The sequence below is a fragment of the Rattus rattus genome, chromosome 3 (genome assembly GCF_011064425.1).
Source record: "Rattus rattus isolate New Zealand chromosome 3, Rrattus_CSIRO_v1, whole genome shotgun sequence".
NCBI classification, from domain to species: Eukaryota; Metazoa; Chordata; class Mammalia; order Rodentia; family Muridae; genus Rattus; species Rattus rattus.
In genome coordinates, this window is record NC_046156.1 from 193,504,156 (window position 1) to 193,521,715 (window position 17,560).

At 36.1% G+C, this 17,560-nt stretch overlaps 1 protein-coding gene across 1 annotated transcript in view; it reads left to right on the forward strand.

The window, feature by feature from the left end:
• Erbin (erbb2 interacting protein) overlaps positions 1-17,560 on the forward strand; it is a 100,697-nt gene that overhangs the window by 58,728 nt on the left and 24,409 nt on the right. Inside the window, 9 exon segments of the mRNA XM_032898960.1 lie at positions 1,542-1,616; positions 2,150-2,294; positions 3,628-3,704; positions 4,109-4,240; positions 4,536-4,651; positions 6,108-6,177; positions 10,851-10,950; positions 16,146-16,267; positions 16,717-16,890. Of these exon segments, the coding sequence (XP_032754851.1) occupies positions 1,542-1,616; positions 2,150-2,294; positions 3,628-3,704; positions 4,109-4,240; positions 4,536-4,651; positions 6,108-6,177; positions 10,851-10,950; positions 16,146-16,267; positions 16,717-16,890 (1,011 nt within the window).

Sequence of the window (17,560 nt, forward strand, 5' to 3'; positions counted from 1 at the left end):
ATAACTGAAAGTCACAGTTTTCAAACAATAGTGTCAAGAACAAGAATCTCTCTTGTGCGTTTTGTGCATTTTAACAATAGTCGGTAAAATACCAGGGTATTTGGAATACCTTACACTTTCTCTGAAGTACTGTTGCATGTATGGGTGTTTTGCCTTTGTGTGTGTGTCTGTACACCACTGTGTGCCTGGCTCCTGAAGAGACGAGGCTAGACTGCAGGATGCCGGGTCCCCGGGACTGGACTTTCGGATATTTATGAGCCAGCATGCTCTGGAGATGGAACTCAGGTCCTCTGAAAGAGCGGCAGTTTTCTTAACCACTGAGCATACACTTTTACCACTTATCCACTGGTCTAGCCCACTCTTTCATATTCTAACTGAAGATGATTTGTGATTGCTTTTCTATATTTGCAAAGGCACACTTAATGTAAAGTGCATGCTGTGCTCCCTAAGTTATCCTTTTCGTCCTTGTTTTGTGAGTCCTATTAGCTTTCAGAATCATCCTTTGAAAAAAAAAGAATTTGTATAAATGTCACAGTCAGAATAACAAAACAGTATTTGGAAAATAGGCCAGGTAGTCTACACCAGTAATCCCACCACATGGGAGTACAGCTAAACAAAAATCAATCCCCTAACACTTACTACTGCTAGAATTAACAATGGTAAAAAAAACTTCTATAAAAGTGAATTATTTTTTTAACTGAAGTTACAGCTTAAAACTTACCTGTATTTGTTAGTAATAAATAAGAACTATATGAATTTAAAGTATGACTCGTGCCGTTCATGATCATACCCTTTTCCATTGCATACGTAATGATTATATGTGGGTCTTTGGGCTAAGGGACATATAACTTCAAGGGGTTGTACAATCCAGTGTACAGAGAACAAGATACCAAGATTCACAGCAACGTAAGGGGGTTGGTGAGCTTAGCTCTTCTGTACCATGTATAATTTCCCTTTACATATTCTGATTTTCTCTCTGGAATTTACATAAAATATTGTTGTCATGTTCTTCTTTCAGTCAAAGGACTTGTGTTTAGTTCCCAGCATCCACATTGGACAGATCACAACTTGTAACTATAGTTCTGGGCATCTGGATCTCTCTTCACCTTCCTGCATGCACACATGTAAACATGCACACACACACACACACACACACACACACACACACACACACACACGAGTGGGGAATCATATATTGACTTTTTTCACTTTTGACCTTTTTCCTAAAGTTTTCTAAAAGGTTCTATCTCTTGATAATAGTGATATTTTAATTATACATTTTAAATAGTGGGTCCCATTTAATTATCAATTATATAAATATATGACCCAATTGGGTAATTCAGAACTTAAATTTATATGATCTACTTTTGAAAACTTTGGTTTTCCGATTGATAACCGTAGTTCATACACGAGTGTGCACACTTGGCAGTGCTTCCTGCTCTTCTCTCCTCTCATGTTCTGACTGAAGATTACCTTGGAAATCCCAGGGCCAGGTACCCAGTCTCGGAAATTAACCGACTTCTTCCCTCCTGTGTCAACAGCCTGAAGTACTTGAACAACTGAGTGGATTGAGAGAGTTTTGGATGGATGGCAATAGACTGACTTTTATTCCAGGGGTATGTACATGACAATCTCAGCGGTTCTTCATTTATTACTGCCTCTCTTTTTCAATATTTGAATCGTACATTCAAAAGATATTTTTAATCATTTAGTTAATTTTTTATTTAGTTTGTTCTTAAGCACTTTGAAACAAATTATCGTTTTTAAAAACCATGTACCCATTCTTGATTAAAATCTAAAAACTTCCATAACAAATTTTATTAAAAATGGTCTTTACTAATGAAAAAACATATTTCTATTAGTACCAATTCAGTCTTTCTAGAAATAGTTAAACTAAAATGATATTTGCTTTATCAACTTAGAAATTACATGCTCTTATATCTTAAGAAGACATAACAGCCTCTCCATTCCACAGGAGGTGATGAATATTTCCCCAAGAAAACCATAACTCTGCTTGACTAATATTAATCCTTATCTTCATTATTAAACATGTCTGGTTACATTTAGAAAGCATTCACATTTAATTATTAATTTAAATTTTAAAAATTATTTGATATAATAATGGTATTTTTTTGTCTTTTACTTATAGTTTATTGGTAGTTTGAGGCAGCTCACATACTTGGATGTTTCTAAAAATAATATTGAAATGGTTGAAGAAGGAATTTCAACATGCGAAAATCTCCAGGACTTCCTCTTATCAAGTAATTCCCTTCAGCAGCTGCCTGAGACTATTGGTCTGTATTGCTTTCAAACCATTTTTTTTTTTTTAAGTTACTAAAGATGTCTGTTTTGACTCCAGACCTCCATAGACACTCTGTATTCCTGTTAACATCTCACTGTGCTGTCACACAGATGTTACTTGGCAGTTCCCTGACGTGCTCCATTGCACACTGAACTGCTTACTGTTTTTGATATTTTTTCTTATCCTAAGCAAATTCCATTTTTATAACTTCAATAAATTGTTCACAACGAAGCTAGCCCCTAGGTTTTCTTGGATTCCTAGCCATTATTTGGAAACTGTAGTTACTTCACTGTTGACTGACAGATAAGAAAATGAAGGACTTTTTAAAATTTGCAACAGTCTACAATTTGTTTTAAATCTATTTTGAAATTGTTTGTTTGATGAAGTATTAGGAGATAGATCACTTTGATGAAAAGTCTAAAACCTTAAGAGTTCAAGGTGATGTGATAGAAAAAGCTAAAATATTTCTCAGGTGAAATGTGAAATGCACCAGTTGTTTTAAAGTCAAGCATATTTTTACATTTTAGAATTCTATCCTCATTTAACCAGTACTTTCAATATTCAAATTGAGATATATTTATTTATATATACTGTTTTCTTATTTAGTGATAAACATCCTTCGTCCTGCTGTTTCTTTATTAATTCAGCAAATTGGTTCTAAAGACACCGTCTTTGGAATGTGAATTATGCGAACAAAGTGAACAGTGGGGCAATATCCATCTTCTTGTGTGTTTGTATTTTAGTTTGGGGTGGGTATAAACCGATTTATTATCAAAATTAGGTTAAAAAAGGGAATGCATTGGGGCTGAAGATACTCGGTTAAAAAGGGGCTTACAAGCAGACCCTAAAGACATGGTTTGATTTCATGTACTAACATTAAAAGTCAGCCTTAATGGTGCATGCACTTCTGTTCTCAGCACTGAGGAGACATATCCCTGGGCTCTGTAGCCTTCCAGTGTAACCTTATATGAGCCCCATGTCCCAGTACAAGAAGAGCCTGGCTCAGAAAACAGGGAGGACAGCTTCTGTGGAAGGATACCCGGGCTTTACCTCTTCCCTCTACAAGTACATGCATGTAGCACGTGCATGCATACACACACACACACACACACACACACACACACACACACACACACGAGGTGCATGAAGTTAGCAAGTATTTGGCAAGAGAGTAAGAGTGGCTGATGTTGGGATAGTATCTCTTGTAGGTAGATTTATTAATCATGTTTTCTAATTCTTGTCAAATCTAAAGTGTTTCACATTGACTGTTGATGGACTTGCTTTCTAATCTAAGCTGAAAATGATTTATTATTTTTTCTTAATAGGTTCATTGAAAAATGTCACAACTCTTAAAATAGATGAAAATCAATTAATGTATCTACCAGACTCAATAGGAGGGTGAGTTGTGTGTGAACATATAGACCCTGGAAAATGTTACTGTTAACTTAGTATGCTTCTCAGCATGCGTTTCAGAGATTTACAGATTCACACAAGGAGCATCTAAAGCAGATTCCACAAACATTTAAAATAAGTAATTGACACATATTTTAGTTATTTTTATAATGAAAATAGGCTTATTATTGATAACATTAAGTAAGCACTTTATTAAATTTTATTATGGTTGTTTGCTAAAGTTCATGTTAAGTTTTGAGTATAGTACAGATTTTAAAAACCGTGTGTTGGGGTTGGGATTTAGCTCAGTGGTAGGCGCTTGCCTAGGAAGCGTAAAGGCCCTGGATTCGGTCCCCAACTCCGAAAAAAAACAAAAAAAAAAAAAAAAAACGTGTGTTACTATTTATTATTAAGGTTAAAAGATCAATAGAAGAACTGGATTACGGTTTCAATGAAATTGAAGGCTGCCCTTCCTCAATTGGACAGCTCACAAACATAAGAACATTTGCTGCAGATCACAATTACTTACAACAGCTACCCCCAGAGGTACAGCATTTTACATTTATTTTACATTTCTGCCTGCTCTTTAAATAGCTTAAGTAGGTTTGTGTTTTATTTCTTTCTAAAATAGTTAATTAATTAAGTTATATATTATCTGAATAACAACATGCTGTATAACTTTGAAGATGTTCCTAAATGCTTTTCTTTTGATTTAAAAGGAATAGTTACTAGAAAAGTAATATTTTTGCAAATGTAAAGAGTATTTTTGAGAACTTTCAGATATATTAATATTTTCAGTTTATATCCCAGGTTTGTGATCTCCAGTTTCTTTCTCTTTCAGATTGGAAACTGGAAAAATGTAACTGTGCTGTTTCTCCATTCTAATAAACTAGAGACGCTTCCAGAGGAAATGGGTGATATGCAGAAATTAAAAGTTATCAATTTAAGTGATAATAGGTTTGTAATCTTTAGTTGGCTTATAGAATACATTGAATAAAGTTAAAGTTTCATATGAAATACTACACTAGTTGAAGCTTATTTCTCTTTACATATATTTAAATTTTTTAATTAAAAGAATGAATGGGATTTACATGATGTTTCTTAAATTTTTTAATTAAAAGAATGGACAAAGTTTATATGATGTTACTTAATATATTGTGATTGTCATGGTTCATTTCAGCCAACACAATTACTACAAAATGTGACCTTCAATTCCTAAAGTCCCAAATTCACCTTAATACTGCTTGATGTTGAGCAAAACAACTTTTTAATGTAATCTTGGCTTAATGTTTTTCTGGGCGAGATTTACTCACGCAGCTTGAGCCCAAAAGCCAAAGTGCAGAGCCAAACAGATTGACCACTATGATTGCTAGAACTGAACAGTGATTGCGAGGTTGAGGTTTTTCATTTTCTGTGAAGAGACACGTGACCAAAGGCAACTCTTATAAGGACAACATTTTAAGGCCTGGCTTACAGGTTCAGAGGTTCAATCAGTGTCATCATGGTGCTAAAGCACGGCAGCGTGCAGTCAGCATGATTGCTGGAAGAAGGAGCTGAGTTCTGCATGCAGTCTGTAGGCAGTGGGATGTGACCTAGCCAGTAGGCCTAGCTTTTGAGGTTCTAAGACCTTCAAACCCTTGCCTAGCAACCCACTTCTTCCAGCAAAGTCACATCTACTCCAGCAAGGCCACAATAGTAGTCTCACTCCCTATGAGCTTATGGAGACATTTTCTTTTAAGCCACTAAAATCCTATTTTAATTGGACAGTAATAAACACATAGGTCACTTTGTTTTTACATGTTATCATCTTAAAATAGTAATGGACCCCTAAACAGTGCAGTGTTTTTAAAAACAATCACTACAGCTTTGGTTCTCTGAATACAAAACACAAGCCGTTTTGTGAGTAAGTACTCAATGTAGCCTTGCCGTTCTTTATGGAATGGACAGTTTTTATTTTTTTAGCAGATTTGATTTTTTTCAGTTTATTAAAAAAAAGTAGGAATGCTAATATTAGATAAGTTAATGTACCAGTCCTAGAACAGAGTTGTCAGACATACCTAGAAGGGTTTGTACTAATATTGGAGGTTGCTTTTCGTATCTTACATTGTGGACAAAGGTACTCCTCACCCTCAGGAAATACAGCCTCCCCTGGGCTGGCGCATATGCTATTTAAGACTGGATAATGTGTTTGTCCTTTCTCCTATATTAACGTATGCACGTGGCTTTACTTTCTTTTTTTAAATCTTACCTGAATATACCATTATATAGCATTGTTCAGGTGATTTATATTTTCATTTTCGTTATTTTTTTGGTGGTAGGAGGTAGGAAGATAGGGTTCATGCTAGGTAAGTGCTATACCACTGTTTCTGATGTAATCTTTTATTATTTAAGTTTAATTTTTTTTTCCATTCAGGTTAAAGAATTTGCCTTTTAGCTTTACAAAGCTACAACAGTTGACTGCTATGTGGCTGTCAGATAATCAGGTAGGCATTGACCTAGTAAATTTGGCTAGAATTCCAGTTGTATGTATTTTTCATATATATAGTACACATTTTCATGTATATAACAATATATATTCTTTTCCAAGCATATATAATGATACTCTTTAGTTTATATAGAGCCACTTGACAGTTATACCTTGGTTCACATGTAAAATTACATTTATCTTTCTGTATTTAGAAACACTTTTAACACATAGATAGATGAGTAATAAATTTTACTGTATTTTAGCAAATTTCCAAAACCACAAAACTATAAAGATGAGGCAATCTACTCCACTCCACGTAACTTTGTATTGTGCCTTCCTGTGATTGTCACTTTGTTTTGAGTGCACATAAAATCAATTCAGCAATTTCGAGTGTTAAAATATTTCTGAGTGAAATTACCATAGTCTACAGTAGAGCTCTTGAATTTATTCTATCAGCTTTATGTGCTTGAACCAACATGTTCCAATACACTCTCACCCGAAGTCCATTAGAACATTTTATTCTCGTTCTTTGAGTTTTCCTCTTTCAATGACATCATGTGATAGTTATCTTTTTGTTTCACAAGATATTCTTTCCTTTAAAGACTTACTTGTGTTTCATTATGTGTGTGTGCTACACTGTCTTTAGCCAGTCATTCACTGATGAACATTTAGGTTGATTTCTGTTTTCTTAATTTTTATTTTGTTTGTTTAAGTGTTTTGCATGAATGTATGTATATGTGATTGGTACCTGAAAAGGTCAGATGAGGGCATAGGATTCCCTAGAACTGGAGTTACAGTTTCAGGTGGTTGTAAGCTGTCATGTGGGAGCTGGGAACCAAACCAAGGTCCACTGTAAGAGCTGTTAACCACTGAGCTGTCTTTACAGCCCCCAATGGAATAACATTGCAGATTTGTGGGGATGTAATAAAGCAGAAATTTGTAATAGTAGTAGAAAAAGGAGATACTTTTATAATTAATTTTGAGATTTGGAGTGATAATATTTTGTTTAGTTTTGTGATACAAATACTTTATTTTATTTGGTGTTTTGAGATGGGTATAAGGGATGTCTTGGTACAGCTTTGACTGGCCTGGCACTTTGTTATGTAGACCAGTCTAGTCATAAATTCATAGAGATCCTCCTGCCCCTGCCCCTGTCCCATTCCCTTGCCCTTCCTCTTCTCTCAGCCCCTCGGCCCCTGTCCCTGTGCCTGTTCCTATGCTTATGTCTATGCCTATGCCTCCTGCGTGCTGGGATTAAAGGTGTATGCCATCATGACTGGTCTGTGAATAGAACTGCCAACCTAGGTATAAGAGAAGGCCATCACAGGAAAGAGATCTTGGTTATTGAGAAGAGAGTGGTTGAAGTGAAATGTTGCCACGTAGTAAAGAAAGGAACAAATGAAAGGGAATTGAAAGATGAAAACTGAGCAGTCTTGGTGAGACGATGACTGGCAGGCGCGGTGAGAGTGGTGGGTTTAGAGCGTTGCCTGCTGTCCGCACCTGCCTCTGCTGCTTACTAACGGCTCTTCTCTCAGTGGCTTTCAGAATGACATCCCTCTGCTTTATTTTCTGTACACTATCCTTCAAATTACTTTCCATATTTCTCATTACATCTGGCAATATCTTTAACCTAGTAGCTATGTCTGGATCATACAGAGAGCCAAGTATCTCTCCAATATTGATACCTAGCTATCTCAGATTCGGCTTCCCCTAAGACGGCATACCTAGTCTTGTGCCCCAAATGTTTCGTGGGATCCTTAGCTCACTGAGAAATGTTTTATGGAGTCAAACACAGGAGTGCAGTCTTTACTACCATCACTGTGACAGCCCAGTCCATCACCGGGTTCTCAGGAGTATTGGATAATACCTTGTGTTTGTCATTTCATGTATACCTTCCTGTTCAGTGCAGAACCCAGGGGTATCATGCGTGCTTAATCCGAAGTCAGATACCATCTAATTAACTATATTCTAAATTTTTGCCCTGGGGTGATCTGAAAAATGTGAAATTTTCATTTATAATTTTTATTTTGGATTTTATGCTGAAAATTGTAACGTTTTTAATAAGGTTAAACTGAGTGCATTATTAAAATTATTTTTATCTCTTTTGACCTCTCCCTGCCTCCACTTTTTCTCCTGAGAACTTGCTATGCAGCCCAGGCTGACCTTGAACTCAAAATCCTCTTGTCTTGGTATGTGGGATGCCCAGATTATAGGCATATGCTATCTTGATAGCCCAGCTTCCCTCCTACCCCTAATAGGACTCAAACCCAGAGCCTCCCCTCTACTAGCCAAGCACTAGATCATCTCTTTGCCTTAAAAAAAAGTATAGCTCCTGGATACTTACAAATGGACAGGGCTGACTCAGATCGCTGACACACTCTGGATCTCTGCCTCTACTGCTAACAGCCCCTTATCACACTAAGAGTGTGACTCACATGATCTCTCAGTCTTAGCCTTGCACTCAACTCCCTAAATTATGTTGGTGGTTTCCTGCAGATCATAGGCCTCAAGGTCTCGTTCATGCTGTAGCTATTTCTTTACCCTTTACACATTCGTTCTTTCCACCAACTTGAGTTCTCTTTGAGAACATTCTTTGCCCTGCCTACTTTATTCTCTTTCCTCACCTTAAACCTCTTAGCAGTGCTGTCCTGTTTGTTAAGTGAGTGGCAGCCTCCTGTGTCCTCTAGTACCTACACCTTGTCAGCCTGTGACGACGTTTGTAATAGCCAGCTTTGTTAGGTATATCATCCCTCTTCTATACTGCAAACTCAGTGAAGATACTTCTTTTGCTGCCTTCTGCATCTAATGCTTAATGCTTTGAAATAAAATGCTGTTAAGTATTTATATTTAGCAAATGAGTTATTTTAGATTTAGGGCAAGAATACCGATGTCCTAATGTTAGGACAAAAGAAGTGAGTACCTGAAATTAAATGAGATTATAGATCAATAGTTAGGCATTCAAGGAAACTAGAAAAGCTTGATTAAATTATTTTCTCTGTTTTATGTACTCCATAAGTAGTAATGGCTAGTTATAAATTTTATGAGGTTTAATTCACATGCCATTCATTCAGTTGACCCATTTTTAAATGTGTTGGTTTGGTATATACAGTGGGTCATGTAATAAAAGAATAATAGCAAAATACTTTCAGGGAAATTGATTTTTAAAATGCCCTAGATAATTTTGATAATGCCATTTACTGGGGTCTTCTTTTCTTCTTTGCACACTAAGAAGCTATAGGCCAAAAGTCTGTCTGTGTTATTTATACTTTGTATCAGTTGAACTATGACTGTGTAAATAATTGGTATAAGAAAGGTAGGAATGCAGACTAACTAACATGCTTAGGATGGTATATTTTGGAGATTTAAAATTTTCTTTTAATAATCACAATTAATGGACTAAGAATCAAAGTCTAAATATAAACTTTATTAGTGTTTCATGCATTGCTTACCTATATATCCTGAAAATAATTTTATGTAACATTTAAAAATCAATTTCATGCTTTTATCATGCTGTCTCTTGAGGTCAAATGTGTTCTTTTCTACTTGTGACAATCATGTCTATGCTCAGTGTTTTCAATTTTTTGGGATATTTTAAAAATTTCAATTAAGCATGCTTCTCCTGGATGATAAGTATTATGGAGAGTGGAGGGGATTGGTGGGTATTAAGAAAGAGATTGAATTTAGAAACCAGGATGATGATGGTAGTGCAGGAGTGTTTTTATATTTGAATGTAGACCAGGATGTGCCCAAAGGCAGTGTAAGTAGTGTCACCCTGTCTGGGTTGTGGGAAACGGAGCATGAAAGAAGAACCAACCTGGACTTGAGATGTCAAGAGAGAGGTCTTTAGGAAAGAGTAGGACTACCATTCTGTTATTTGAGGAAATCAAGTAGAATGATCAGATTTGAAAATATAGGACAGTATATTTTTTAACAAGGAGGAACCAAAATTTTAAAATATTTGGGAGTAAGATTTGAGGCTGAAATCATGTTTTAACAAGAGTTTGTCCAAAGAATGACTGATAGGATTCACTTCTATTTCCTTATCTACATGGAATCACTTAAGGCTGTTACTGGTAGAATTTTAGGTATACTTATGTAAAATAGGAATTGATACTATTTATTAACCATTAGAAGAAATATAGTAAGAAAAGAATGAAGTTTGAAATCCCTGAGACCTCCAAAATGTGTCCTGTTGGTACTGTTGACGGAGAGAGCGTAAGAGAGAAGCAGTGTTCAACTTGCTGTCTGTTTAGCGACTGGAATAAATGTTTAGATAATTAGTTTAAGCCTTGCAAATATTTTTCCCTTAAAAGCATTTTTGTAAAAGGAAATGCTGGAGACAGAAAATAATATAAAACAGAAATGTGTTTTATAACTTTATTAGTACAATTACTATGTAATAAATAATTCATAGGCCATAGATAGTCTTGGTTTATTGATATCTTGTAAATTTTTTTCAGTAATAATTAGGATATATTGAATCTGTCTTTTACTAATATTTAATTTTCATTTTTTAGATTTCTCCATGGTTTCAAATGAGTGTTCATAGTGCTATTATATTTATACACAAATGTGTTTTTCTAGCTTGCACCTTGACACTTTATAAAATTGGTAGTGGTCATTAAAGGGATTGTTAGATATGTATTTTTGTAGGTTTTTTTTTTATTAACAATTTATTTTTTTTCCTAGTCCAAACCTCTGATACCTCTTCAAAAAGAAACTGATTCAGAAACTCAGAAAATGGTGCTTACTAATTACATGTTCCCTCAGCAGCCAAGGACTGAAGATGGTAGGAATTGAAAATTACTTTCTCCCCTTCCCTTTAACTAAGTACCAAGAGAATTCTTAGCCCCAGAATTTTTTATTATTTCATCGAGAGTTTGGAAAATTGGTCAGAAAGTTTTCAGTAGTTGGATGATAAGTAACATCTCTGAGTTGAACTTAGAGGTTTGTTTTCTTTAAGTTCCATTGATAATGTTATTAACTGTAGCTTTCTTTATTTCAATAGTCCTTAGCTAAATGTTGAGTGTGCATGTTAACATTGTGTGATTAGCAGTTTGTACTAAAATATAGAATGCCCTTGCAATCTACACACTAGACCAAGGTCATCTGTGAATCTATAGTCTTTGACCATATGTTACTGCTAAGTTACTTCCTGGGTTTTGCCCATCAAAAGAGACTATATTATTTCATACTGGCCACAAGTGTGTACTTGTGGATTAGTGTGTGAAGACAGAGGTCCAAACTATTTCTGGTATATTTAATATATTCAGAAGATACTATCAAATCTCATTATAGATTGTTGTGAGCCAGGACCTCTAAAAGAGCATCCAGTACTCTTTTTTTTTTTTTTGGTTCTTTTTTTCGGAGCTGGGGACCGAACCCAGGGCCTTGCGCTTCCTAGGTAAGCGCTCTACCACTGAGCTAAATCCCCAGCGAGCATCCAGTACTCTTAACCACTGAGCAATCTCTCCAGCCTCATATATTTATAAATTGTTCTCCGTGTGTGTATAACATTTTTAAAATTATACTTGAAATGTCTTTTGTGTGTGTGTGTGTGTGTGTGTGTGTGTGTGTGTGTGTGTAGGTAGGTAGGTAGGTAGGTAGGTTATGTAGGTATGTGTCTTTCCTCCCTTATTTAAGACAGTGAAAATAACTATGGTCTGAAATTACTTAGAAATTAACTCAATATATAATGTTGAAGAAAAGTGCACTGTTAGTCTAACATATCTTCTTCCAGGGAGCTGGAAAGAGCCTCAGTAATTAAGAGCATTTTCTATTTTTCCAGTGGACCCAGATTCTGTCCCCAGCATCCCCTTGGCAGCTTATAGCTGCTAGTAACTCCAGTTCAAGGTGATCAATCAGTCTTCTGGACTCCATGGGCCCCAGGCATACATAAAACACACATACACATAGAATAAAAGTAAAATATGCCGTGGCAAGTTAGGTGGTTAAGCTTCTATTTCCTCATTTTTAAATTACTTTACCAGTTCCTTTTGAACCAGCCAATTACTGTCCTTGACTACTTCTAGCCTATACTTGAGTGCTAGCAACAGAAGTACTTTATTATATGGCCCTTTACTGAAATGGTATGTCATTCTGTAAATAGAACATTAAAATGTTATCCTCTGTGAACTAGGAAATCGTTTTATTTCTTACAAATATTTTAAGTACTAACATTCTTTACTACCAAAAGGATAATTATTTGATCATATTATGTAGTGATATTATTTATAGGACTCTCAGAGATTCTTACTGTATCAGCCAGGCTTTTGCATTATTAAGACTAAAGAATCAGGAGAAACAAAGGAAGAAAGCTTTGTTTTAGTTCCTGGTTTCAGAAGTCTCATTTCATCTTAATGAGGCAGACATAAGTAGATCCAGAGAAGTACATGTCAAGGCATCACAGAAGCAGAGGTGGTGGCTGGGGACAGGCGTTAACCTTTAGAGGCACGTTTTTCCTGCACAGCCCAGCTCCTAACATTTCAGACTTAGGAACCAAGTATTTCAATGGGAGCCTATGGGAAACAGTAGTATTGTCAAGAGGATGATGAATTTCCTTTGAATGTCAAAGAAATATTTTTCTTTACTCATTACTTCTCAGAAACCAATGAATAAGATAGTGAATGATACTGTTCAGTTGTAGTTTTACACCAACTTGAGAGAAACACACTTTGTTTACATTGAGCTTACTCTGGTTTTGCCAACCTATGTGACAGGTGCTGATAGAACTAAGTAAAACCCCTTTCCTTTTATACTCCAAAAGTAGATAATGGTGAGGAAATTTGAAAGAACAGGGATGAAAGTTTCAGTCTAGGTGGAGGAATTGGTTTTTTGGAGAAAGAGTTTCACTTTGTAGCCCAGGCTGACCTAGAGTTTCTCAAACTCACATTGAATCAACTCCATCTGCTTCCTGAGTGCTGAGGTTAAAGCTGTGTACTACCATGCCTGTCCTGCTGGAATTGGTTTTAAACAGGAAGAAGAAAATACATAGTTATTTTCCAAGTTACCTAATTTATATTTGGTACATGTTATATATGTAATATAAGAGGTAAGGAAATACTAGTCAGGAAAGCCTCTCTGGGAATTTTTATTGCATTTTCCCTCCATAGTGACATGAAGGTAAAACAGTGATATGGAAGAAATTTGCTTCTGGTACTGGAGAAAGAGCATTTGAAGGAAGTGGTAATGACTACTGTATCATGAAAAGGAAGCTTCATTAAAGAAGGAAGAGTGGCTTTGCAGGTTGGAAGAGAAATAGGACTAAAACCCTGAGCATTTACCAACAATTAGGGATGTGACTTAATATTTAGAAAGAGGATTCAGTGGCAAAGAGGTGAACATAGTTATGAACCCCTTAGGTGATGTGATTGGGATTAAAGATATCTAGGAACTATGAAATTATACAGTAGAGTGGCATCACACATTTGAATTATTCAGGACATGGGCAAGTCTTTAAAGAGAAGACCTATAGTCAGATACTAGAGAATGTATCTCGACATCCAGACTTGTTAGACTCTACAGTTCTAAAGTAATGGTAGGAAATACTACTACCTGGCACCCTGAACCTTCAAAGATAAGGAACTTATTCAAAATAATAAGACACGTAAGTAAGCAGAAACTATTGAGAATGAGGAAGCGGTCAGTCACTAACGTAGCCCTGGACTCTGAGTGCGCTCTTATAAATGCTCTAACTCCTGAGCACTGGAGGCTGCCTGGCGATTGCAGTGGCTACCCAAGGGCTGTCAAGATGGCTCAGTGAGTGAGTTACAAGTATTTGACACTCAAGAATGGTAATAAGAATTGCATTCTCAGAATCCATATAAAGGTGGAAGGAGAGAAATAACCCACAAAATTTCCTTCTCATAAACATTCACACATGCACACACATACTAATGATTTTTAAATTACTACCAGACCTAAGTGAGTTACCTGTGAATCCAAGCAATAGACTGTTGAAAACTGCCTGGCTCTAGTTACCTGTTTTTTATTTTCTGGACCGGGGTTTCCTGTAGTTGACCTCCAACTCACTGTGTATGTGAGGATGAACTTGAGCATCTGATGTCATACCTTGGACTTCCCATTGCTGTGAGTGCAGGCATAGTGCCACTCTGCCTGGCTAATGGGCTCATGTAATGCTAGCAGTTGAACTCAGGGAGGCACTGTACCAACTGAATACATGTCTTACTTTTCTAATGATACCGCAAAGAAATATCAACAATGAACCATAGTCTACATTTGTTGGAACAAAAACAGTTCATTAAGTAAATACTAAGCAATTCACAAAGTAGTTAGAGTAAAAATCTTGAACTTAATCATGAAAACAAAAACATATTTATAATCCCAACATTCAGAAAAATTAAAGCAGAAGATTGCACTTTAGAGAGGCAGCATGAGCTATATCATGAGACCCCGATTTGAAAACTAGTGCGTTGTGCTGGAGACATGGACCTCTTCTAGAGGTCCTGAGTTCAATATCCAGCAACTACATGGTGGCTTACAACCATCTATATTGGCTTCTGATGCCCTCTTCTGGCATGCAGGTGTAGATGCAGACAGAGCATTCATACGTAACATATATAAACAAACAAATCTTTAAAAACAGAAAAAAAACTAAAAAGCTAAACAAACCAACAACTAGCACACAATGGCCTGGGGTTGTAATTCAGTTATAGAGTGTTTGTCTAGCCTTCAGGAAGCCCTGTGTTACATTCTTAGCATTTGGAAGTGAAGGTGAAAGGATCAGAAAATCAAGGTTATTCTTAGCTACATAGGGAACTGGATGTCCTGTCTTTAAAACATAACAGGAAGTAAAACTACATACACAAAATGGCAGGCCTGTTGTTACTTTTTGTTTTAAGGCATTTTTAGTCTGGACGTGGCAATTTACAAAGGGAAATAAAACCCAAACAAGGGTCATATGCTCACATATTCACATCATGTTTGGGAGATTAAGAGTGTGTGTGTGTGTGTGTGTGTGTGTGTGTGTGTGTGTGTGTGTGTGTGTGAGAGAGAGAGAGAGGGAGAGGGAGAGAGAGAGAGAGAGAGAGAGAGAGAGAGAGAGAGAGATTATTGATTTGCTCTTACTTACCCACTATAATTTATTTTATTTTGAGTAGAGCCATCAGTTTTAATACTTGGTATTGTATAATGTTCATAAAGTGATATATAGTAGTTGAATGAATTACTTTAAGCCATTCGAGAAAACCTGTAGAAGTCTTTGAAGTTTAACATTATATCTTGATTAGATAGAAAATGAGTGAGTTTACATTAAATATAACGTTTCCTTACATTTTTATGTGGAATATGTATTTTGTGTACTTAATGTAATCTATATTGTGTATAATCGCAACCAGAGTAATTCATTTTATTTTATAACAGAAGAGCTCATTCTGCCATTAAATCCTTTTATCCTTCCATCATGTTGAAATATTAATGCTAAACAGTATTCTAAAACAGAAAAAAATTAATGCTAAATTGAATTCTAAAATTGGAAGATGTGGTAGCCTTTTTGTCTTAAATTTTTTAGGGTCCTACACAAAACCTATGTGTTTGCAGTGTTTAAATTGGCAACTTCATGAATCCTTCTAGGAACAAAAACCAATCAGCTCCTAAGAAATAAAAGTTACACGGGTCATGGTGAAGAAATCTTAAAGCCAAAGCCTGTTTTTCACCTGGAATTTGTTGCTGTTGTCCTGGACCAGTTTTAACTGCCATCAACTTGTTTTTGTTTGTTTCTGGGCTTTGTTTTGTTTTTTTCCTAAGATAGAGTTTCTCTGTAGCCCTGGCTATCCTAGAACTTGTTATATAGACCAGGCTGGCCTCGAACTCACAGACATCCACCTACCTCTGCCTTCTGAGTGCTGGAATTAAAGGCATGCATTATCATCTCCCCTTAGACTTGTTTTTATAATAAAAATTATGAGTAAGAGTCTTCTTTAATCATTGTAAAATAATAGTAGCTTTTCTTTTACTTTCCTTTAGTTATGTTCATATCAGATAATGAAAGTTTTAACCCTGCATTGTGGGAAGAACAGAGAAAACAGCGGGCTCAAGTAGCATTTGAATGTGATGAAGACAAAGATGAAAGGGAGGCACCTCCCAGGGTGAGTCTTGTCAGCTTTTCTTTCAGGTTCACTAACTAACGTGTACTGTATACCTATGTTATGCTATTTGTGCTTACAAAGACGTATTGGATTCATTGCTTACCCCAAAGCAATCCAAATTACTAATCCAAATTATGTCACGTACGAAAAGATTTGAGATCAATATATATCTGCCATTACAAGGTATATTTCAGGGAGGGAGAGAGCTCACTAGGGAAGCTCTTGTCTGTCATGTAAAGGCCCAGAGTTTGATCCCTAGCACTGGAAGAAAGAAAGAGAAAAATAAATGAAACTGCCCAATTTGCAGTATAAATAAATAATGAGAAAAACAGAGTTTTTTTTAAAAAAAAAAAAACATTATCTGTCTTCACAGTTCAGATGGATTATACATTAAGTTCTGAGGTTGATGTTAAAAGTACTAATATTTCATGTTTCTCTTATTTCTCTAGGAGGGAAACTTAAAGAGATATCCAACACCGTACCCAGATGAGCTTAAGAATATGGTCAAGACTGTACAAACCATTGTACACAGATTAAAGGATGAAGAAACTAATGAGGAGTCCGGGAGAGATTTAAAACAACATGAAGATCAGCAGGTTGTAAATAAGGACAAGGGTGTGAAGGTTAGGAAACTCAGTTCCAAGTAACGATCTATGTTCGTAGTGACCTGAAGCTTTTGACATAATTGATATGGTGATCTTAATTATATGAAACTTAGTTTGTAATTTTGTTTTCAGATGTCTAAATCCTAAACTTTTTGAATTCCCCATTGCTCATCTTCTATCAGGATAATATCAAGATATCTGTTTAAAACAATCACTGGCTGCTGGGCAGTGGTAGCATACACCTTGAATCCCAGCACTTGAGAGGCAGAGGCAGGTAGTTCTTTGAATTGAGACTAGCCTGATCTACAGAGCATGTTCTAGAACAGTGAGGCCTACACAGAGAAACCCTCTGTGTTTCTCAAAAAAACAAAACCAAACCAAGACTCCAAGGCTTTGAACTATAATATTTTCTGGGTTGAGGGCACACGCCTTTAATTCTAGCACTCAGGAGGCAGAGGCTGTCAGATCTCTGAGTTTAAGGCCAGCCTAGTCTACAGAGTTCCAGGGCAACCAAGCCTATACAGAGAAATCTTGTCTTGAACAAATAATAAGACATAATATTCTACAAATATTCTTCCCTACCTGTTTTAATGACACTAATCTGCTTTATTCCAATTTTTAGCTAATTGATACTATAGACATTTGACACTTCTCTGGACTGTTTCAGAAGCACTCACAAATTTCTTAA